This window comes from Callorhinus ursinus, unplaced genomic scaffold (genome assembly GCF_003265705.2).
Source record: "Callorhinus ursinus isolate GAN/ISIS: 27379988/994484 unplaced genomic scaffold, GSC_fseal_2.0 scaffold8, whole genome shotgun sequence".
Classification (NCBI taxonomy): Eukaryota; Metazoa; Chordata; class Mammalia; order Carnivora; family Otariidae; genus Callorhinus; species Callorhinus ursinus.
This window is the reverse complement of record NW_027397070.1, coordinates 50,310,305-50,328,216: the sequence shown is the minus strand read 5'-3', so window position 1 is coordinate 50,328,216 and position 17,912 is coordinate 50,310,305. Positions and strand designations below refer to the sequence as shown.

The 17,912-nt window shown below is 42.2% G+C and overlaps 1 protein-coding gene and 1 long non-coding RNA gene across 17 annotated transcripts in view; one reads left to right on the top strand and one right to left on the bottom strand.

Annotated features, from left to right (window-relative positions):
* NRXN3 (neurexin 3) overlaps nucleotides 1-17,912 on the bottom strand; it is a 1,564,009-nt gene that overhangs the window by 818,664 nt on the left and 727,433 nt on the right. For all 11 annotated transcript variants that reach the window (XR_012379101.1, XM_073895668.1, XM_073895661.1 and 8 more), the window contains 3 exons: nucleotides 14,514-14,895; nucleotides 13,526-13,716; nucleotides 12,336-12,509 (listed from right to left, as the gene is read on the bottom strand). Coding sequence is in view for 10 of the 11 variants with exons in the window: in XM_073895668.1 (XP_073751769.1) it covers nucleotides 12,336-12,509; nucleotides 13,526-13,716; nucleotides 14,514-14,895 (747 nt within the window). In the remaining variant the exon portion in view is untranslated. The remainder of the gene's footprint in view (nucleotides 1-12,335; nucleotides 12,510-13,525; nucleotides 13,717-14,513; nucleotides 14,896-17,912) is intronic.
* Nucleotides 9,370-17,912, top strand: part of LOC112822135 (uncharacterized) — a 34,342-nt gene continuing 25,799 nt past the window's right edge. For 4 of the 6 annotated variants that reach the window (XR_012379107.1, XR_012379103.1, XR_012379104.1 and 1 more), the window contains exons 1-2: nucleotides 9,370-9,534; nucleotides 9,713-9,796. This is a non-coding gene — a long non-coding RNA (uncharacterized lncRNA). Of the gene's footprint in view, nucleotides 9,535-9,712; nucleotides 9,797-10,727; nucleotides 11,323-14,749; nucleotides 14,874-17,912 lie in introns of those variants that run through there. The other 2 variants (XR_012379106.1, XR_012379102.1) reach the window with 2 other exon arrangements.

Genomic DNA, 17,912 nt, shown 5'->3' with positions numbered 1-17,912 from the left:
TGTGTGTGTGTGTGTGTGTGTGTGTGTGTGTGTGTGTGTGTGTGTGTTACCATTGGCTTAGCAAGAGAAACTTAAGGTCTCTCTAATCTATAACCAGAGAAAGATGACTTTTTAATGTAAAAATGTGTGGGTTTTTTTTCAAGGAAAAAATTCAAAGGCCATTTCAATTCAAAATTCAGTAAAAAATTAACAGGAAGATCGAGTTTTATCCAATTATGTATAATACCAGAACAAAAATCTGTATCAAATACTTATAAATATAAGGCACTCCTAAGAACTTAAAAATACTTTTGTCTAAAACATTCTTCCAAATCAAACTAAAATTGCAAAAATTCTAAGATAACATAAACCTTTAGAATAATATATTTAGAATGTTTTCAAAACATTTCAAAACATATTAATAGCTTAAAACTGCAATAAACCTTTCGGAAACGCTTGTATAAAGATCGTGTGTACGACTTTTGCATTTGACATGTAACCAATCCTCACTAAAATAGCCACATAGTCGTTTGAGACAAGATGGTGACTCTTTTTGTCTAGCGGGAGAAGTGACAAGGCAACAGAAGTGTGTAAGACTCAACAAGTCCTCAGAGATGGTGGTACTTGAGTTTCTAACTCCCTGCTCTGTTTTTCGTTCAAAGAAAAGCATCATGTTGTGTCTTTTCTTTTTCAGATGATACCTCTGATGGCTGCCACAAATTCCCCATCATTCCGCTTGAATTGGGGATTGTTTTTGTTTTTGTTTTTGTTTTGTTTTTGTTTCTGTCCCAGACAGTCATTTCCTGCCTGTTACTGCTAAAATCCACCTCTGCGGTACATGCAAACAGATTCAGTCAACTCCTCTTCATGGTCTAGAAAATCAAAAGTTGACAGACTGTCTTTTATGACTTGCAGGTCCTTGAGACAGAAGTGCTGCCTGAAGGAAAGAACACTTCTATTAGAGTGTATTTTCCCTCTGTTATTGCCCAAGTAGGACTCAACCAAACCTATGCCTCAAACATCCCAATTTATAATAAATGTTGGTAAACCAGCACCAGCTGGTCTTGGTCATATTGGGGTGGTGGGCTTGGTGACCAGGGGAGCCTAGAGGGTGGTACATCTGTTCTGATGCCTTACATCCATTTATCCTAACGGATCAAGGCTGGCAGCCCAGCGGTAGGCACCAGGCAAGGCTGGCTTAATAATACTCATCATCTTTAATTGCAAAGCATGAGGTGTTTGTCAAAGTTTTCAGAATCCATGCGTGAACGCTGAATGTGGAAGCATCATCACAGCAGACCTCTGTGCCAGCCAAACGGTTTCTCCACCCCTCACAAAGCACAGCTACCACGGGAGGAGCCTTATGAGGGCTGCCATGGACTGTCCAGGGAGCTCTTCTCTGCCACCTGCAACTTGATTCTCCGCTCCTGATAAGTGTATAAACCTTTCCATTTTCACATTTTAAAATTTACATTGTTTCACAGCGGAAGAAGGAGTGAGCAGTCATGGAGCAGGAAGGAAGGAAAAAAATAGAAAAAGGAAGATGAATACATACAGATATATGTATATGTGCATATATGTATGCAAGACTCTTACCAGCTTCCCGAGCCATCTGTAGTCTCCACTGCTAAAAGAGAAGGACTGAAGTGTTGAGGCTTCAGGGGTGGTGTCTGTGCCCTTAGGGATAGCCTACTTAGTTATATGGCTTGGTCCCTGAAGCAAAGATCCCTCTTTGCTGTAGAGTTACTCTCTCAGAGTAACTCTACATTCACAGCATTGGGTCCTCCTGGTTTTTCTAGAGGACCTGTCTGTCATTTACAGATAACATAAGATTCATCCCCCTTAATTGACAGAAACCCAATTCACTTCTTTGTAATTTTAAAATAAGAAAGCAATGATCCTTAAATGTGTCAAGCATCCTTCCTATAGAGCCACCTGAGAAGTGAATGCTCTAGTTCCCACTTTACAGAAGATTAAGCAAGCCCAGAGAACAGGGTCCTAAATATTATTATAAAATTTCATTGGGAGGGGTGCCTGGGTGGCTCAGGTGCTTAAAGGTCCCACTCTTGGTATCAGCTCAGGTCATGATCTCAGGAGTCCTGAGATCGAGCCCCATGTCCGGCTTGGCTCTCTGCTCAGCGAGGAGTCAGCCGGAGATTCTCTCTCCCTCTCCCTCTGCCCCTCCCTCCAACTGACGCATGTGCGCACTCATTCTCTCTCAAATAAAATACATAAAATCTTTAAAAAAAAATATTTCAATGGCAGAAAGACCTAAGAGCAGCTGTATTCCCAAGATCTTACTTCTTTGTCTTGAAGGAAAGATCTATGTCTTCCTAATGCTCAGAAAGGCATCAACACTGCCCTTAGCAAGCATGCTCAGGTGTTTATGGTTTCCTCTTCTCAAATGAAGGTTCAAAAAAGTCACTTGGTTAGGATGATGAGTGAAAAAGACTAATAATAAAAATCCAACCTTCTGGAGACACTGGGGCAGTTTCAATAACACTTCTATTCTCCTCGATCCCTCCAGCCCTCTCATATACTGAGTATAAAATGAGTCAAGATGGGCATGGGAATTGGTGGAAACTAAGATGCCCTCATGAGGTCTTTATCTCCAATGGCCTTTGATCAGCTCCCTGAAGGTAAATATTTAACAACCAGAACAACAACAGCAAAAAACCCTGATCTGTAACATTTCTCTAACCTGATTTCAATAGTGTAAAATACTCCCACCATGGCCAATTTCAAGCTAATATAAGCTACGTGATGTCAACCAGCTTGCAAAATTCCTGAAAACTCCTGTGCTGGTACCAGCTGTAGTACAGCACTGCTCTTGATGGTCCATGAAGGGCAAGGTATGCACACCTTGTGAGTAAAGCAATTTACACACGGGACACTTGCATGACAATGGAGGGGTAGCACCAATGCCTCTCCCTGTTGGGGGACTGGTGAAGGAGAGAGAAAGACTAGCATCATGAAGCCCTCTTGCTCAACCCACCCTATTTTCAGAGAGTGCCCAGGTCATAAAGTCAAATGATTAGATCATTTCTTCTTTCTAAATTCACGAACAGCACATCAGAAAGTCAATGCTACCTCAGAAAAATGCAACCTGAGGCCTCATATTCTGATTTTCCTTCTTTTTCAGCACTGACATAGTGGTCTGTTGGGGTAGCAGAAGGCATTTTTAAAAAGAGAGAAAAGACGTTTCAAAGGGCAAGCTCAATGAAAACACAGCTAAGTTAAAAATAGTTCTGTTTTAAAGAACATTGTGCAACTATCATCTAGAACTTAGTGAAATCATATTGACATAAACACCATCTACCATAAAGCCAGCTAGAGGACGTTCTCAGATACACTCTGGTCACCTGGGTAGTGCCTCTGCTTTGGAAATAGACAAGTCCAGACTCGCACCACATGGCACAGTAGAGAGAGGGCATAGGCTTTAAAACTCAGCTTTATCAATTACTAGCAATGTGACCCTGGGCTAGCCACTTAAATTCTCTGAACCTGAGTTTTCCCATCTGTATAATGGGGATGGAAATTGTTGCTACCTAACATGATGTGAGGATTAAATGAGATAATATATGTAAAGCCCATAAAGTCATCTTGAGGTCGCAAGGTCATGATCCTGACGGAGACACAATATACCAAGTCCTTAGCCTGTGCCTACACTAAGTAAACCCTCAATAAAGGGTATTATCAACTCTGTTGGAGAGGAAAATCAAGTTCTCTCTATTTTAGGTGGGTGTATAGTTGGCCAGGAGTCCAGAAACCAGACACATTAAGGCAGTCACAATTACACAGCTTTTTTGTAAGAAGCCTCTGTCATACAATGCTGAGGGGCAAAAGGCAAGAACCTTTGGGAGAAGTTCTGTTTAATTCCTATCTCTCATTATGTCCCATAATGCAAATCATTTCTGAGGGACTGATTTCTATTAGGTCAAATGCTACATTTTTTTTTTTTACATAAAATACAATGGAGAATATGATAAAGCCCTTAGCTTTGGAGAAAATTAAGTGGAAAACTATATTCTTCACAGTAAAAAACAGTTGCAGAATGAAAATTCCCCTTAGAAGTTTGATGGCAACTCTCATCTAAAACTACTTCAAAGGATCTTCGGGTTTTTAAGGCATCCACACCCAATACATTCACTGACTTCCTCAAGATACAAAGCATTTGGAACCAGCTCTAATCAATCCTTGGTTTCCCGCCCCCACCCCCACCCCACTCCACCTGCCCACCATCTGGGTGGGCAGAAGAACAAATTGCATTTCTAAAAAAAGAGCCACTCAACTCCAGAGATAGAACGTGTTAAGGGGAATTACAGTGGAAAGTGGGAAGAACATATTCTTATTAATTAACCTGACCCAATCAAAAGCTATCCTTTTATTTCTTATAGTTTATAACTCATCTGTTTCATTCTCAACAGGTCAAATTTAATGTTTCTCTGATAGTCGTAAGCTCCTTTCTTATTAGACAGCTTTTTAGGGGCTCCTTCCAGGAATACCCCTCTTACAATAACAAGGAATTCAAAAATTACTTCCAGAAGGTCCCTAGATATTGTCCCTCCCTTAAAGGGACCCCGAGATTCAAGGGACTGTACTTCTCAGCAATGTAACACCCCCCCCCCCACCCTGTGTGCCTCAATGGAGCTCCTACTCCCTCTCCTAACCTGGAAGGATGCGAAGTCTGGCCTGACCCAGGGCCATTAGTGAAGTTCTTCCTCGACACCTTTCGTCATCATGTGTAAATGTATCTGATATATGAAACAGAGTAACACAGGTGGAGTAGAAGGGAAACCATCAGGAGAAAAAGCTCCTTTTCCTTCTCATTCCTCAGAGGTCTCATCTGGGAAGGAGACATGTTTACCTCCTTAGCCACCTAAAAGAGCAGGTGTCAGGTTCAAGCCTCTTCCCTCAACCTTGGAATATGCTACTTCCCTCCTAATGCTGCTCTCTGTTTCCAGTTCCCGTCCTTTCTTTCCATTCTCCACCTTGTGTCAGAGTGATCTTCATAAAATGAGAAGCTGACCAAGTCTCTGTGCTCCTCACAGTGCCCTCAGGGAAATGCCCAACTCCTCACAGGAACACACCGTCATCGCCGGCCTCCATCCTACACCTCCCAGCTTCATCTTTGATCACATCCCCATATGCACGTTACTTCAACCAACCTGAGCTTCGTGTCGGTCCTCAGACTGGCCAAGCTCGCAAATGTGCTTCCACCTCTCATGTACCTCAGATATACGTTGCCCTTCCAACTCAGCTCAAACTCTGCTTGAGATATATCACCTGAGCACCTACCATGACCACCCTGCACAGTCCAGCAGCCCTCCTCCCCGCTCGCCCTGCGTGCTCCTTCTCCATTCTAGAAAAGCAGTGCTCACCCTGCGTTGTCCGTTCTGGCTGATCCCCTGCCAACTCATGTGTGGTCAGACAGTATCACACCTGTAATCCCAGTGCCTCGCTGAGTGCCTGACACATAGGAATGGCTGAGTTCCCATTAAAACTGAATAAAACAATCACTGGAGAAGCTTAAATACATACATAACATATTAAAAAAAAAAAAACAGCAACATACCCCTAACACAATGATAGGACTCAAGCTGTTGACTTGTCCAGACTCATCAGGCCACTTCCTAGACCCCACTATTATAGTTCTTTCTGAATACCATTTACCTTTACATTTCGAACTGTCTCATTGCTTTGTCATATGTTTTTACTGCCCTTCACACTTCATGGTAATTTGTAATATCTGTGCCCACAGGTTATAGCTGAAAAAGCCAGCATGAGTAATGGTCCAAACCCCAATGTCAGGAGAATAAAAAGTAAAGGAATTTGCACCCTAAAGGTCTTTTGCCACAATATGGAGAAAAAGATGACCCAAAATAATTACCAAGAATAACAGCTCCTGCCACAAAGAGACTCATTAGTCATTACAAGAATGGAAGAGAGTTTGGGTCAAGGCAATAATAACACGAAGATCATACTGGTGACTTGGTTGATACTATAAATGGCAAAGTTAGGATATTCCAAACTATTATGTTCCTAAATCTGTACTATACCTGGTCAATAATTTACAAGAGGCATAGAAATCAACCAGTACTTTGTATGATTCCTACAAACCATCTTTCTTTTGGATGATAACTTTAAGATCATTTTGCTGCATGGGGAGCCCCTATGTAAAAAGTCCCATGCTAGGTTCTGGGGATTCAAAATCTACCTAGTTCTTACCATGAAGAATAAAACCTGGGAGGAGATGTCACACTCTGATCAGATCATAAATCTGATCACAACAAGCTTTGATATCCTTGGGTTGTCTCTTCTTGTAGATCAAATCCTGCCCCCATCCCCCCTCCAGTTACAGAGTGACATGCAGTAGCCCTATTTTGACAATTGAGCAGTTTCTGAAAAACAACAGCCTTCAGTATTGCTGAAAGGCCCCTTACATTCTTTGAAATTGAAAGCAAAAAAAAAAAAGAAAGAAATTCAAAGCCATTGTACAGCTAACTTGGACTTCAAAATACTAATCCACTGTCTGTTCTTTTCATTAATTTTATTATACATCAGCATATATGTGAATCTGCTAAGAAGGGATGGAGAAAAAAGTTACAGGAAAATGGCTAGAGAGAGACTTCATGTAGTTGATGCCCACCCAAGACATGGACACTTGTATTGGTCACCCACATGACATATAGCAAGTCGCAGCAAAATAAATGATTTTTTAGAGGAAAAGTAGTGTTTTTTAAAGCTACCCTGCTCTTAACCGCTTTTAACAATTTTTGCTGGTTGCAAACTCCAGAAGCCATCTGAAGCTCAATCCTCTACTGAACTATCAGCCAAAAGATGCCCAAAATGCCTTCCTGATTTGCTATTCTGAGTCAAGTGGCCTGAAAGGATAAGACCAGTGGCCCATGACGGACTTTGGATGGTGCCTCTTTGGATGGTAGAAGGAGCAGTGTCTGTGGTAGATATTCACTAACATCTAACATGCAGGCATTTTAAAGGGTATTCAGGATAAAACTGACAGATCCTCTTCTTCCCCAAGAGTACTTTTTCCTTTAGATCACAAAACAGGAAATTAAAGTGCTCAACTAAAATCCCCGATAGGAAACATAAATCTCTAGAATGTCTTAATGACATTAATATCTCCCAAATGCCTAAAAATCTTTCTCTAAAATGAGTTAAGAGAAAATGGCCTTCTCATTCATAAGGCCCAAGCACTCCAAAGTCCTGAGAAATGACCTCCCTGACCCAGAAAATAATAAATTAAGAACCCAAGTGACCTTTTTTTTTTTTTCTTTTTCTCCTTCCAAGTATTGCCTTCCTCTGTGGTGAATAAATTAAAAAGAGCCAACCTATCCATGGCAACTATATGGAGAGGTATGAACCATATCCAGAAGTGGACTGATATGCTTCTGAGGAGTCACAGTAAAGGATGCTATCAAACCTCTTTAGTCCCCCCAAAAATGGAATCATGGTCCCATCCCTCAAAGGTCTTCACATTTGTTATTTTGGATTCACTGATCTGGGTTTCCCGCCACTGTTTCTGAAGAACACAGGGTTCAGCCCCCTCCCCAAAACGGATGCTGTCCAAGAGGTGTGACAGCTTGAAGGCCCTTAAAGAAAAGATACCAAGGGTGACACAGGGCATCTTTCAGTCCAAAGTGGTAATAGGAGCAAGAACCTTCTCTACCTTGCAGGTCAGCTTTGGTCAACGCAACTTTGTTAGCAAAAGAACAGAAAAGGCGAAAACAATAACCAGAGGTTAGTAAGAGGTAGAGTCAACCAGGGTAACATTATAGAAATGAAAATAACAATCGGCATAACCAACATCACTCAAACAGACAGTTAAAATGCTCTACGGGTTCTCCAGAGACAGCACAGATGGGGGATGCAGGGACCCAGGTGGAGCAGGTCTCGTCAGAGGCACGACAGCAGAGCGGGGGCAGGAAAACACTGGACTTGACAAAGCACAAGCAGGGGTAACAAGAGCCTTCCCCCATCCACACAGCCAACCCCAAGGCATATGGTCCAGGAAAATGATTCTCCACGAGTCAGGATAAGCATCAAGAAATAAGGGTAGCATGTGGCCAGACTGAAAGACACGTGTGCACAACCAGACCAAGCCCACAAAAATATAATTCTGCACATCTAGGAGTTAAAGATAGAAGAGTCGCTTGGGAGCACTCCTTGTAATCTCCTGAAAACGCCACCAGGGAATGTGGCGCTCGAACTGGGCCCGTGCATCAAGGTGATTTGGGAACTCCAAAGAGCTCAGTTTGTTTGGTAAGAATACAGCCAATCCAAATGGCTGCAAGCAAAAAGGCACCAAACCGATGTCTTTTTATTTATTCATGCCAGTCTCGAAATGAAGCACGTGTGTTTCTCTCAGATGTTTACAATCTGCAATTGTGGAATCACATTTCCAGCCAACCCATGCCTTGGTCTCTGCAGCAAAGCTGGCCTCAAGATAGAAAGAGATATCTACCAGCTGAGAATAGAACCAGACATCATTTCAAAATTCCTAGCCCAAACTGAGAGGCTGTAAGTCACAGCTAAATGTGGGCTAGGTTGTCCAGAAATTGTGCTTAATTTCTGAAGTATTATACTCTGCATAAAAATTAAAACATGGTTTGAGATTCTTTTCCTTTCTTAGTATAAAACAATTGGGAGGCAGAGTCGTAAATTAATTCATTTTTAAAATAATTTTGGACTCTTCACAGTTAGATAGGAGAGGGAAAGTAGTACATTTACTACTTAGAGATCATGAAATATCATCATCAATGACTTTGACAAGAACATAGGCTACATCCTGGCCTGTGTCCCCCAGATAGGGAGAAGAGAACACATTTACCACGTCGAAGGGACGCAGCTCTTTGTTTTTAGTAACGAATCCTCATCCCCTACCTGTACATTATTCTATATATAGAAATGATAAATCAGGAAATGTATTCTATTTCCTGGGATTTCCATCCTGCACAATATTCAACGGCCTTCTTGAGGGTTCCATACTATGTGCAGAGATTCAGAATGAGAAGGACACCTGTTTGCAGTCTCTCTAAGGTTCTGTGCTCCTCATTTCCCTCCTCGCCATCTACTTCGGCTTCATTTCCACAGTGCCCTAAAAGGCTCCTGGGATCTCTTATAAGGGCTTATTCACATGGTGTAAACTTCCAATGACAGTAATTGATGCCTTAACCCACTTTTTGGCCATTTTTCCTGGCCACTTAGGCTAATTACCCAAGTCATCTGTGTACAATAAACAAGGACCTTCTTCCCTCCTCGCTCATCCTCCATTCATCCCACCCAGCGGGGCGGTCATAATGCTCCATGGGTAATCATCACAATTATCTCCATGGCAATAGAGTGCAGGGTTATTAGGCTCATGGGACTCGCCATAGATTCGGATGTTAGAAGCATCAAGTCACAATATCCGGTGCTGAACAATCACCCATACTCAGAGGAAGGTCAGACCCCGCTATGATGCAGGTGATGAGTCATGCCAAGCTGCACACAGAGATGGAAGTAGGGATGGGACCATTTTCCCCAATTTGATGGGTAATTTCCTAGTGCTAATGCTCTCACTGCTTCTCTTCAAGTTCCTTTAAGTGGACTCCATCCCCCCCACTTTTATACTCTACCTTTTAATTCACTCTTCTGAAAGTTGGTTTAGACTTTCTTTTAATCCAATACAACAGTGCTATCTCCTTACACCCCAACTTTTAATCGTCTGCAGAACTCTGCTTCTGATACGGTAGGCCACAGACATGAATAGCTACTGAGCACTGGAAACGGTATGTAGTCTGGATTGAGGTGTGCTGTAAGTATAAAATACACACTCGGTTCTGAAGGCTTAATGTGAAAGAAGAATGTGCAATGTTTTAATAATAATTTTATATCATTGCATGCTGAAATGATAATATTTTGGATATACTGGGTTAAGTGAAATGTAAAATTAAAATTAATTTTACTTGTTACTTTATATCTTTTTTACATGTAGCTAGGAAATTTAAAATTACTTATGTGACTCACATTATATTTCTACCAAGCAACACTGCTATAGAGTTAAATGGATGATTCCTATTAACTTGTAAATCTGAAGAATGATGACATGATAAGAATATTTAACATCTGAAGAGTACTTTATGCTTTTTAATGTGTGCTTTTATGTTTAATGTTTTAACTCAATCTGATTAATTATTGAAGGATAACTGGAATTTCTGTCATTCCACAATCTTTGAAACAGAGATATTTGATTTAATTCCCAAATGTTACATTTATCTCAGCATTGCCCTTAAAGCCTGAAAGAAGTAAGAGCAAGCCAAGGAGACAAAAATTCTTGATTTGAATGACATAGTGCATTTTCAGGAGAAGAAAGCAAAGTGGCTACTTTAAGCACATGGTGATTCCCAACTTCCTGTCCTCCCATATACACAGACCTGATTTGGCCCACCGGATATAAGAAATACCCCTGTCTAAAGGCAAACCAGAGTGGGTCATGGGAACAACCAGTCTTATTACTAGTCCACGTGGGAAGCTGACCCTTAGGCAAAGGGTAATGACTTCCACACTGCACATCAGCTTGTGAAGCTGATGGGAAGCATTTATAAAAATGTGGCAAGTGAACCCAGGTGAAAGCTGGTTAAGAACAGGAGAGATATGTGAAGCTAAACACTTAGGAGATGAGTGAATGCGTCTGATGCAGTAAATCAATGAGACAGAAAAAAACACAACACGTATATCGCACACAGGGCCATGACGCTCAACCCGACAAAAGAATACATAGATCCTGCTGACTGGTCAGACATCTTTGACTTTGAAGCTAGGTGAGCATGACCTCTTTGGCTTACCCAAGGCCCCTGGGAAAGCCTGAAAACTGTTCACTGGCTGCCCTCTGCTGGTTAAACTAGATTGTTTTTGTTGTAAATAACTGGACTCAAGAAGACCTATAGAATTCACTTAATATCGATAACCAGCCATTCCTCACAACCCTGCTGCAGAAGCTCTTTCTGCCTGTGGATCCTGTCTCCCTGGGCTTTAATAAAACCACCATTTTGCACCAAAGACTTCTCAAGAATTCTTTCTTGGTCATTGGCTCCAGACTTCACCCCACCAGATGTCATCTATATTCCAAAACCACATCAAGTCTGTGAGCGCAGAATTTTTCCTAGACTCTGATGGGCAGAATGGCTCCCACTTCCATTGCAGTTGCTTCATACTGTCTTCTGGATTACAATTTCCTCCAACCTGTTCCATCTGCTCCAACTGTGCAGTTTGCCTTCCTGGGAAACACCGCACCCCCCACCCAGACCAGGCCCTGCCCACAGGCATCCTCTCCTAAAGAAAAGGTCACTTGAAACTACCCTTCTAAAGAAAGACTTCGTATTTGGGTAAATCTGCACTTTTTGCCATCTGCACAGCCCATAAACACTCATAAAGCAAATTTTAAGACCTAAAAAAAAAAAAAATTCACTTAATATCTTAAGAGGCAGTAGATCACCTACAGCAACAGGCTGAGCATGGTTTGTTGTGCTGCACTGATGGGGCATGCAATGTTATTAGATGTCTCACACGAGATCATATTTGTAAAGTATAATCTTACTGTTTATTGAGTACCTACTACGTCTGCACCAGGCATTTTACATACAGCTCTGATTTACATCGCTCACCTTCCAAGGCAAGTTTTATTGCCCCATTTTGCAGGTGAGGAGGATAGGGCTCAGAGAGGTTAAGTAACTTGCCAAATGTCACACAATGAATAAGAGTTACTACCTGGATCTAAATCCAAGTCTTTCTACCATCAACTCCCATGCTGTTCCAGACCTCATCAACATCACACTAATGAACTGCCTAAGAATGCCTGACATCTAGTAAGTACTCAATAAATGTCAGTTCCCTTCCCTCAACATGGCATTCTGACATCATTTTCCTACCTCCTGCTGAGTTTGCACTAAACAATGCAGTAGTTTTAGAAACATTTCATTAATGGTGACACCTATATGAAAGTCTCTGGTATACCTCCCGACATATAAAAATATAAATACAACCCCTTACTGCCCTTTCAGCCATGCTGGAAGCAAAGGTACAAGTCAGGAAGAGTGTGATGTCAATGCCAGGGAAGGTCCTCTCCTGGCAAGTAGTGGCACAGGGAAGACATCTGCCAACACACATTCCCAGAGTCTGTGGCCCATGTCTTGACATACTGAGCCAGGGACAGGAGGACCCCAATGATGATGCAGTGTCAGATGGCAAATGGGAAGGAGAGAGGACTGGTGAACAGTAAGGTGGCGCTGGCAGAGGCAGCAAAGAGGCTTGGTGGTTGCATCCAGGCTGTGGCTTAAAAAGGAAAAAGGCTGTACCTTCACAGCCACGCTCGATCTGTCCACTCCGATGGAGGGCATCGTTGATGAGGTCTGGCAGGCGCCCATTCAAATCCACTGATGCCAGACAGCCCTGAAAGCCATCCCGGGAAGCCACCAGCTTTGGAAGGTTACTGTACATGCCTTGGGCCAGACCCGCCATGTAGAGGTCACCTGGAAAGGAAAGTGAGTAGCAAGAGCAGATGAGTAAAGGGTAGGGAAAGCAGACTCAGCTAGAGCCAATGCACATTAGATGATTTCACAGGTAATGGTGCTAGAGCTGGGGCGGGAGGACGGAAAATGGCATAAGCAACTAATTACACAGTCTCTACGGTGTAGAAAGAAGAAACTAGCATTGCTTATGTCATTCATTTTCTCCATGCCATCTCACAAATTTTAATCACCATATTCAGTCCATGAGGTAGGTATTGTTCCCATTTTATGATGAAGTAAAGATTAACAAGATTTCCAACAAAACAACCATTTACTGAATGCTTGTTATGGGCTTGTGACCAATAATATGAGGAGGATTTTATAGACATTATCCCATCAAAACTAATAACAGCCCATAAAGGTAGTAACAATTATTATCCTCATTTTGCAAAAAAAGTATAGAGAAGCTGAACAAAGCTAAGAAATTTTATCAAAGTCACCCAGGCAGTAAGTGATTCAGCTGAGATTCCAAAACCTCTACCACCCCCTCTGTATTAGGGCACCTCCGCATTTTGACATTTATCACCTCACACTCAGCCCCCGCATGCCTGAGGTTTACAGAGAAAATGAACCATCCCTTGAGGAGTGGTTTAAATAAAACTGCATTTTGGTATCATTTAATGGTGTTAAAATAAGATATGCATGATGTCTCAAAAATGCCTGGCACTCCTAACCTGTAGTTTGCCTCTGTAAACAGCGCTTGGATTATAAGAAATGCTCTAAAGGTGCCTGAGAGGCTCAGTCGGTTAAATGTCCAACTCTTGGTTTTGGCTCAGTTCATGATCTCAGGGTCATGATCTCGGGGTCATAAGATCAAGCATGGTTTTGGAGTCCGCACTCTGCAGGGAGTCTGCTTGAAATTCTCTCCCTCTGTTCTTCCCTGCACTTGAGCACTCTCACTCTCTCTCTCTCAAATAAATAAATCTTAAAAAAAAAATTAATGCTCTAAAAAGGATAAACTTCTTTATAAGGTTTACCTTTCAAATCCAGGTTTTTGGCCCCATTGATAACTTGAGTGACCACTTTAGTGTCCACTTTCAAGCTATGGGTGTTACTGTGGTCCCGGGTGATGACGACATTGTGCCACTGGTTGTCATTCAGGGGGCGGTCACTGTTGCCTTTGATCACGTTGGGACCATTCCCAAGGTCAAACACGTAGTGTATGTACCTGTGAGCAACAACCACCTCATGAGTGGAGATTCCCTCGAGTGGTTGAATGGCAATGTACGTATAACTGACCTCGAGGGCTTCGCATCCCCTGTGCTAACCTGGCATCATGCAGGAATAATTAAGGCTTGATCTGGGGTTCTAAGAAGAGTCACAGTCTGTCCTGTCAGACTTCACTTTAATTCCACACTTAAAAGGTTCACTTTTTTACCATGATCTAAAAATCCAGAGCCACTAAGTAGAACAGGTGGTACATCCCCAAACACTAGGGGGAAGCATTTAAATTCAGTCGATTGTGGATCTGTTTTTTGGGTTTTGTTCTAGCTTTTGTTTTTGTTTTGACTATTTTCCAACACATGGTAGTAAAATATCTTGCAGAAAGAAGAGCATTTAAAACTGCATATATATGGGCTAATGGCAGTGCTGCAAATATCTATATTTCATTTCTTCCTATAGATCTGGTGGTTGCAGAGAGCACTGTCCCGGAGCATTGTATATAGGATATACACTCTATTCTCCTTTTGCAAAAATGACCTGCTTTCCTATAGGTTTAAAGGGCTATATTTCATAATAAAAAGTCTGATAGTATTGAGTTAGTGGAAGACCTTTAAATAAACTAACGAACTGCTCTTCCTTCCAGCCCTAACCATTATACAGGTTGTTTTTAATCAACGAGGATGAGAGCAGGTGGTGGGAATAGAAGGTGGGAGCAGAATGGACACTTTTTTTCATGTCCATATTTTATGTCAGTCTTGAGCTGAGATACCCGGTATAAACGATGTGATCTTTTCCACTTACCCCTTGACCAATTCAACCGCAATGAAGTCATTGCCATCACCACTGTTGAAGAGAATGAAGCCATCAGCTGAGGTGGTCTTGAACTGGAAGAAGAGGTGCATGGAGGTGTAGGCCTGGAGGGTGGCCAGGCTCAGGTAGCTGCTCTTGGTCTTGAAGGTGACGGGGTCAGCGATAATGTTCCTCAGTCCAAAACGAGCCTTCAGTTCGCAGTAATCGATGTCACCATTTTTGCACAGGTCAATGTAGAGGAGGCCATTGAACATGAGGCTCTGCAAGTGGCCAATGAAACTGGATGGGACAACGGAGATGTAACGTTTCTCTGTCATGATTCCGGTCTCGATATTATGGAATTCCAAGCGGGTATGGTCCCCCACCATTGTACCTATCAACATCACAGAGGAGATACACGCAAGTTATCACATTTTGTTACAGCACACTTACTATACCTTTTAGGTTTCCACACAAAATATTTAGTTCCAGGAAACAAAATGCCCAATATAGTAGACAGCCGATGGGACCTCAGTCAGAGGATGGATTCCTGGCCGAGGCTGAGTTATATGCCCTGTGGCCCATGCTCTCATGCAGCTGCTCAGAATGTGCCATCATGTAAAAGAAAATATGAGATCATGGATAACTCAAGTTAAAGGATAAAATGATTCATTTTCTCCATTCAGGAAACAATTGGGTACGAATGCATACTATAAGAAAAAAAGTCTCGATTGCCCCAAACCTTGTAAAGATACAACAAACAAGCATGAAGCATTCACTACCAAATACTTCTTGATGTATTAATTTACCACCCAGTACTTGTCGAAAGATTCTATTGTAGAACATGTGTTAATTTTTTTCTGACCAGCAACTGTTGCTTTTTCTGATAACACCGCTAATTTCCCTTTGGGATGCTACCCTCCATACTTTACCTTAAAACCATCTGGGCTGGATGAAGCTGATCCTAACCCAGCTCTTGAAGTAATCAGCCTACACAGACTGGACCACTCAACATTATTTTATCCCCCTAGCCATAGTACGGTCTATGGACTAACAAGGTGGTCTGCAAACTTTAGCACGCCTCTGAATCACATGGAGGACTTCTTAATACACCATTCCCTGCACCCCACCCTCAGTTTATCATTCAAAAGTCTGGGGTGTGGCCTGAGACCATGCATCTCTAATAAATCCCAAGGTGATGTTTATGTAGCTGGTCTAGGGAACACCCTTAGAACCAAGGGATCAGCAGCAACGTAAGCTGGAGTATTTAGTAGTTACTCAGTAATTAAGTCTAGTAATATTCAGCTCCAGAGTTTTTTTTAGAACACCTATGAGAGAGGCATTCTTTGTAAACAAGGCTCTTTGAAGGGGTAAGAAGAAAACTCAGAGTTGCGGGAAACCATGTGATAACCAGAGAGATTGGGCCTGCCCGAGGAGACAGCCAACCCAGAAGCCAACCACAAAATGGAGAGAAACAGTTCCTCTAGGATAGTGCCATTCGAAGGTCTGGATTCAGCAGCCAAAGCCAGGCTTCTAAAAACTAGATGGCAATAGATTGCCTTCTGTGCCTCAAGCATTTAAGATGGGGGTCTGACATTTGCAACTAAAGGATCTCCAGCTGCTACAAATGAACCAGTAGACCTTTCATTACCTGGCTTACCTAGAAGAAGTGAATGACTGGGGCAGGGGGTCATGAAGGCAGCTTGAAATAAATACAAAAGAGAATGGAAATTTTAATGACAAAGTCAAGGAAAATGGCATTAGTACGGTCAGAGTAGAAGGTGGCCCGCCCAACGTTTATATAGGCACATCATTACAATTTAACAAACCATGTCCTGATGCCCCAGTGCTGAAGGACGGACAGGAAGAATCCTTCCTCCTGCCCTCTCCTGTGGTCTCCGTACACACTGAAGAAGCTCCATTAGCAAGACACTCCTAGCCTCTCTCTACTCCGTTACACCTTTCCAGAGGAAAAGGAGTGACATAATCCGGAAGATTAAAGAAACTCTGTAGAGTTTCTGTATAGAGAAACTGTATTTCCGTAGCTCAGCCCCTAGCACTTCCTGTTTCCCCCTAGGGGAGCAAGCTGCCTTCAAGAAACCCCCAGTATAACCCACACAACCCACAGTATGGGTGTTACAGGAGCAAGCCTTGCTTCAGTGGAAATGCCCACCTAAGTCCTGAATTAGTGAGTGTTCAAGTGCACAATTCCAACTCTGAAATTCAGTAGATGTTAGCCACATTTTTCCATACCAGTGTTACCACTAACAACATGATACTTGACTTTTACCAGCCTTGCATTTGTTTTTTCTCTATTGGTGTAGAACTCAGGTCGCAGGGGAGAAAAAAAGAGAGAGAGACAGAGAGAGAGAGACAGGAAGGGATTTCTATTTTCTCAGGCCCCTGAAACTTCAGTACCTGGGATATTCAACCAGATCTCACTTTCAGATGCTCAGTATTAATGTCATCTCTTTGGGAGCATACTCAGACCTGATGCAGGGAACTGTTTATAAGCACAAAAATCAGATTTATGTTTTATGAGCTTCTATGTGGTGTTTTGACAACTAGTGACAAATCATTCACTTAATATAAGCAAAAACAAAATAATGGTGTTGGTTAAATTAAATATAAAATTGTAACAGAACAAAAATAAAAATGTAACATAAATCTGCCAACAATTGAATAACTAGGAGAACTACTATATAAAATTACTTAGTATTGAAAATTGGACTGGTCATGAAAATGGAAACTAGCATAACCTAAACCCACATGATCTAGAACAATATTCACAGTCGGTTTGCCTCTAGCTGTTCATACAGGGCTGAGGCTGGAGCTGGAGAATGATGGGGAGGGGAAATCACAGCCAGTCTCCTTGGGGACACAGGAACCAAACCGTGATGATGCTGGGAGCCATGATAATTCTTATTTTAAAAAAGAAGAAGGAGAAGGAGTATGAGGAGGAGTGGGGAAGGGGGAGGAGACCAGCAATGAGAACTGTAAGGGGGTGATCCTTGGTGAAGCCCGGGAGTCCTAAAGAAACCTGAAGAGACAATTTCAAAGTCAACAGGGAGCTCTTAGAGAAATTACAGATACACAGGCCTACAGAGATGAGGGGTTAGGAAATTCTGTTCACTAGAAAATGAATTTCATAAAGCAAGAAAATCACGTACAGTGTTGACAAGAGAGAAAAGAGATTGAAGAAGGATAAGAGAAAGGAAACTAACAATGGAATCTGAGAGCACAGCCCATGGACATGGACTGATTTAAGGTTTTAGGATGAGTCGCAGAGCCTCAGCTAGGAGTTGCAGTGGGGGTGGGGGAGGGGTGGGCAACATGGCGCCAAATTAGAAAAGGGACTGCTTCTCTAGGTACTAAAGGAACTCACTTGGCTGTGGATGGGGGGGTCCCAAA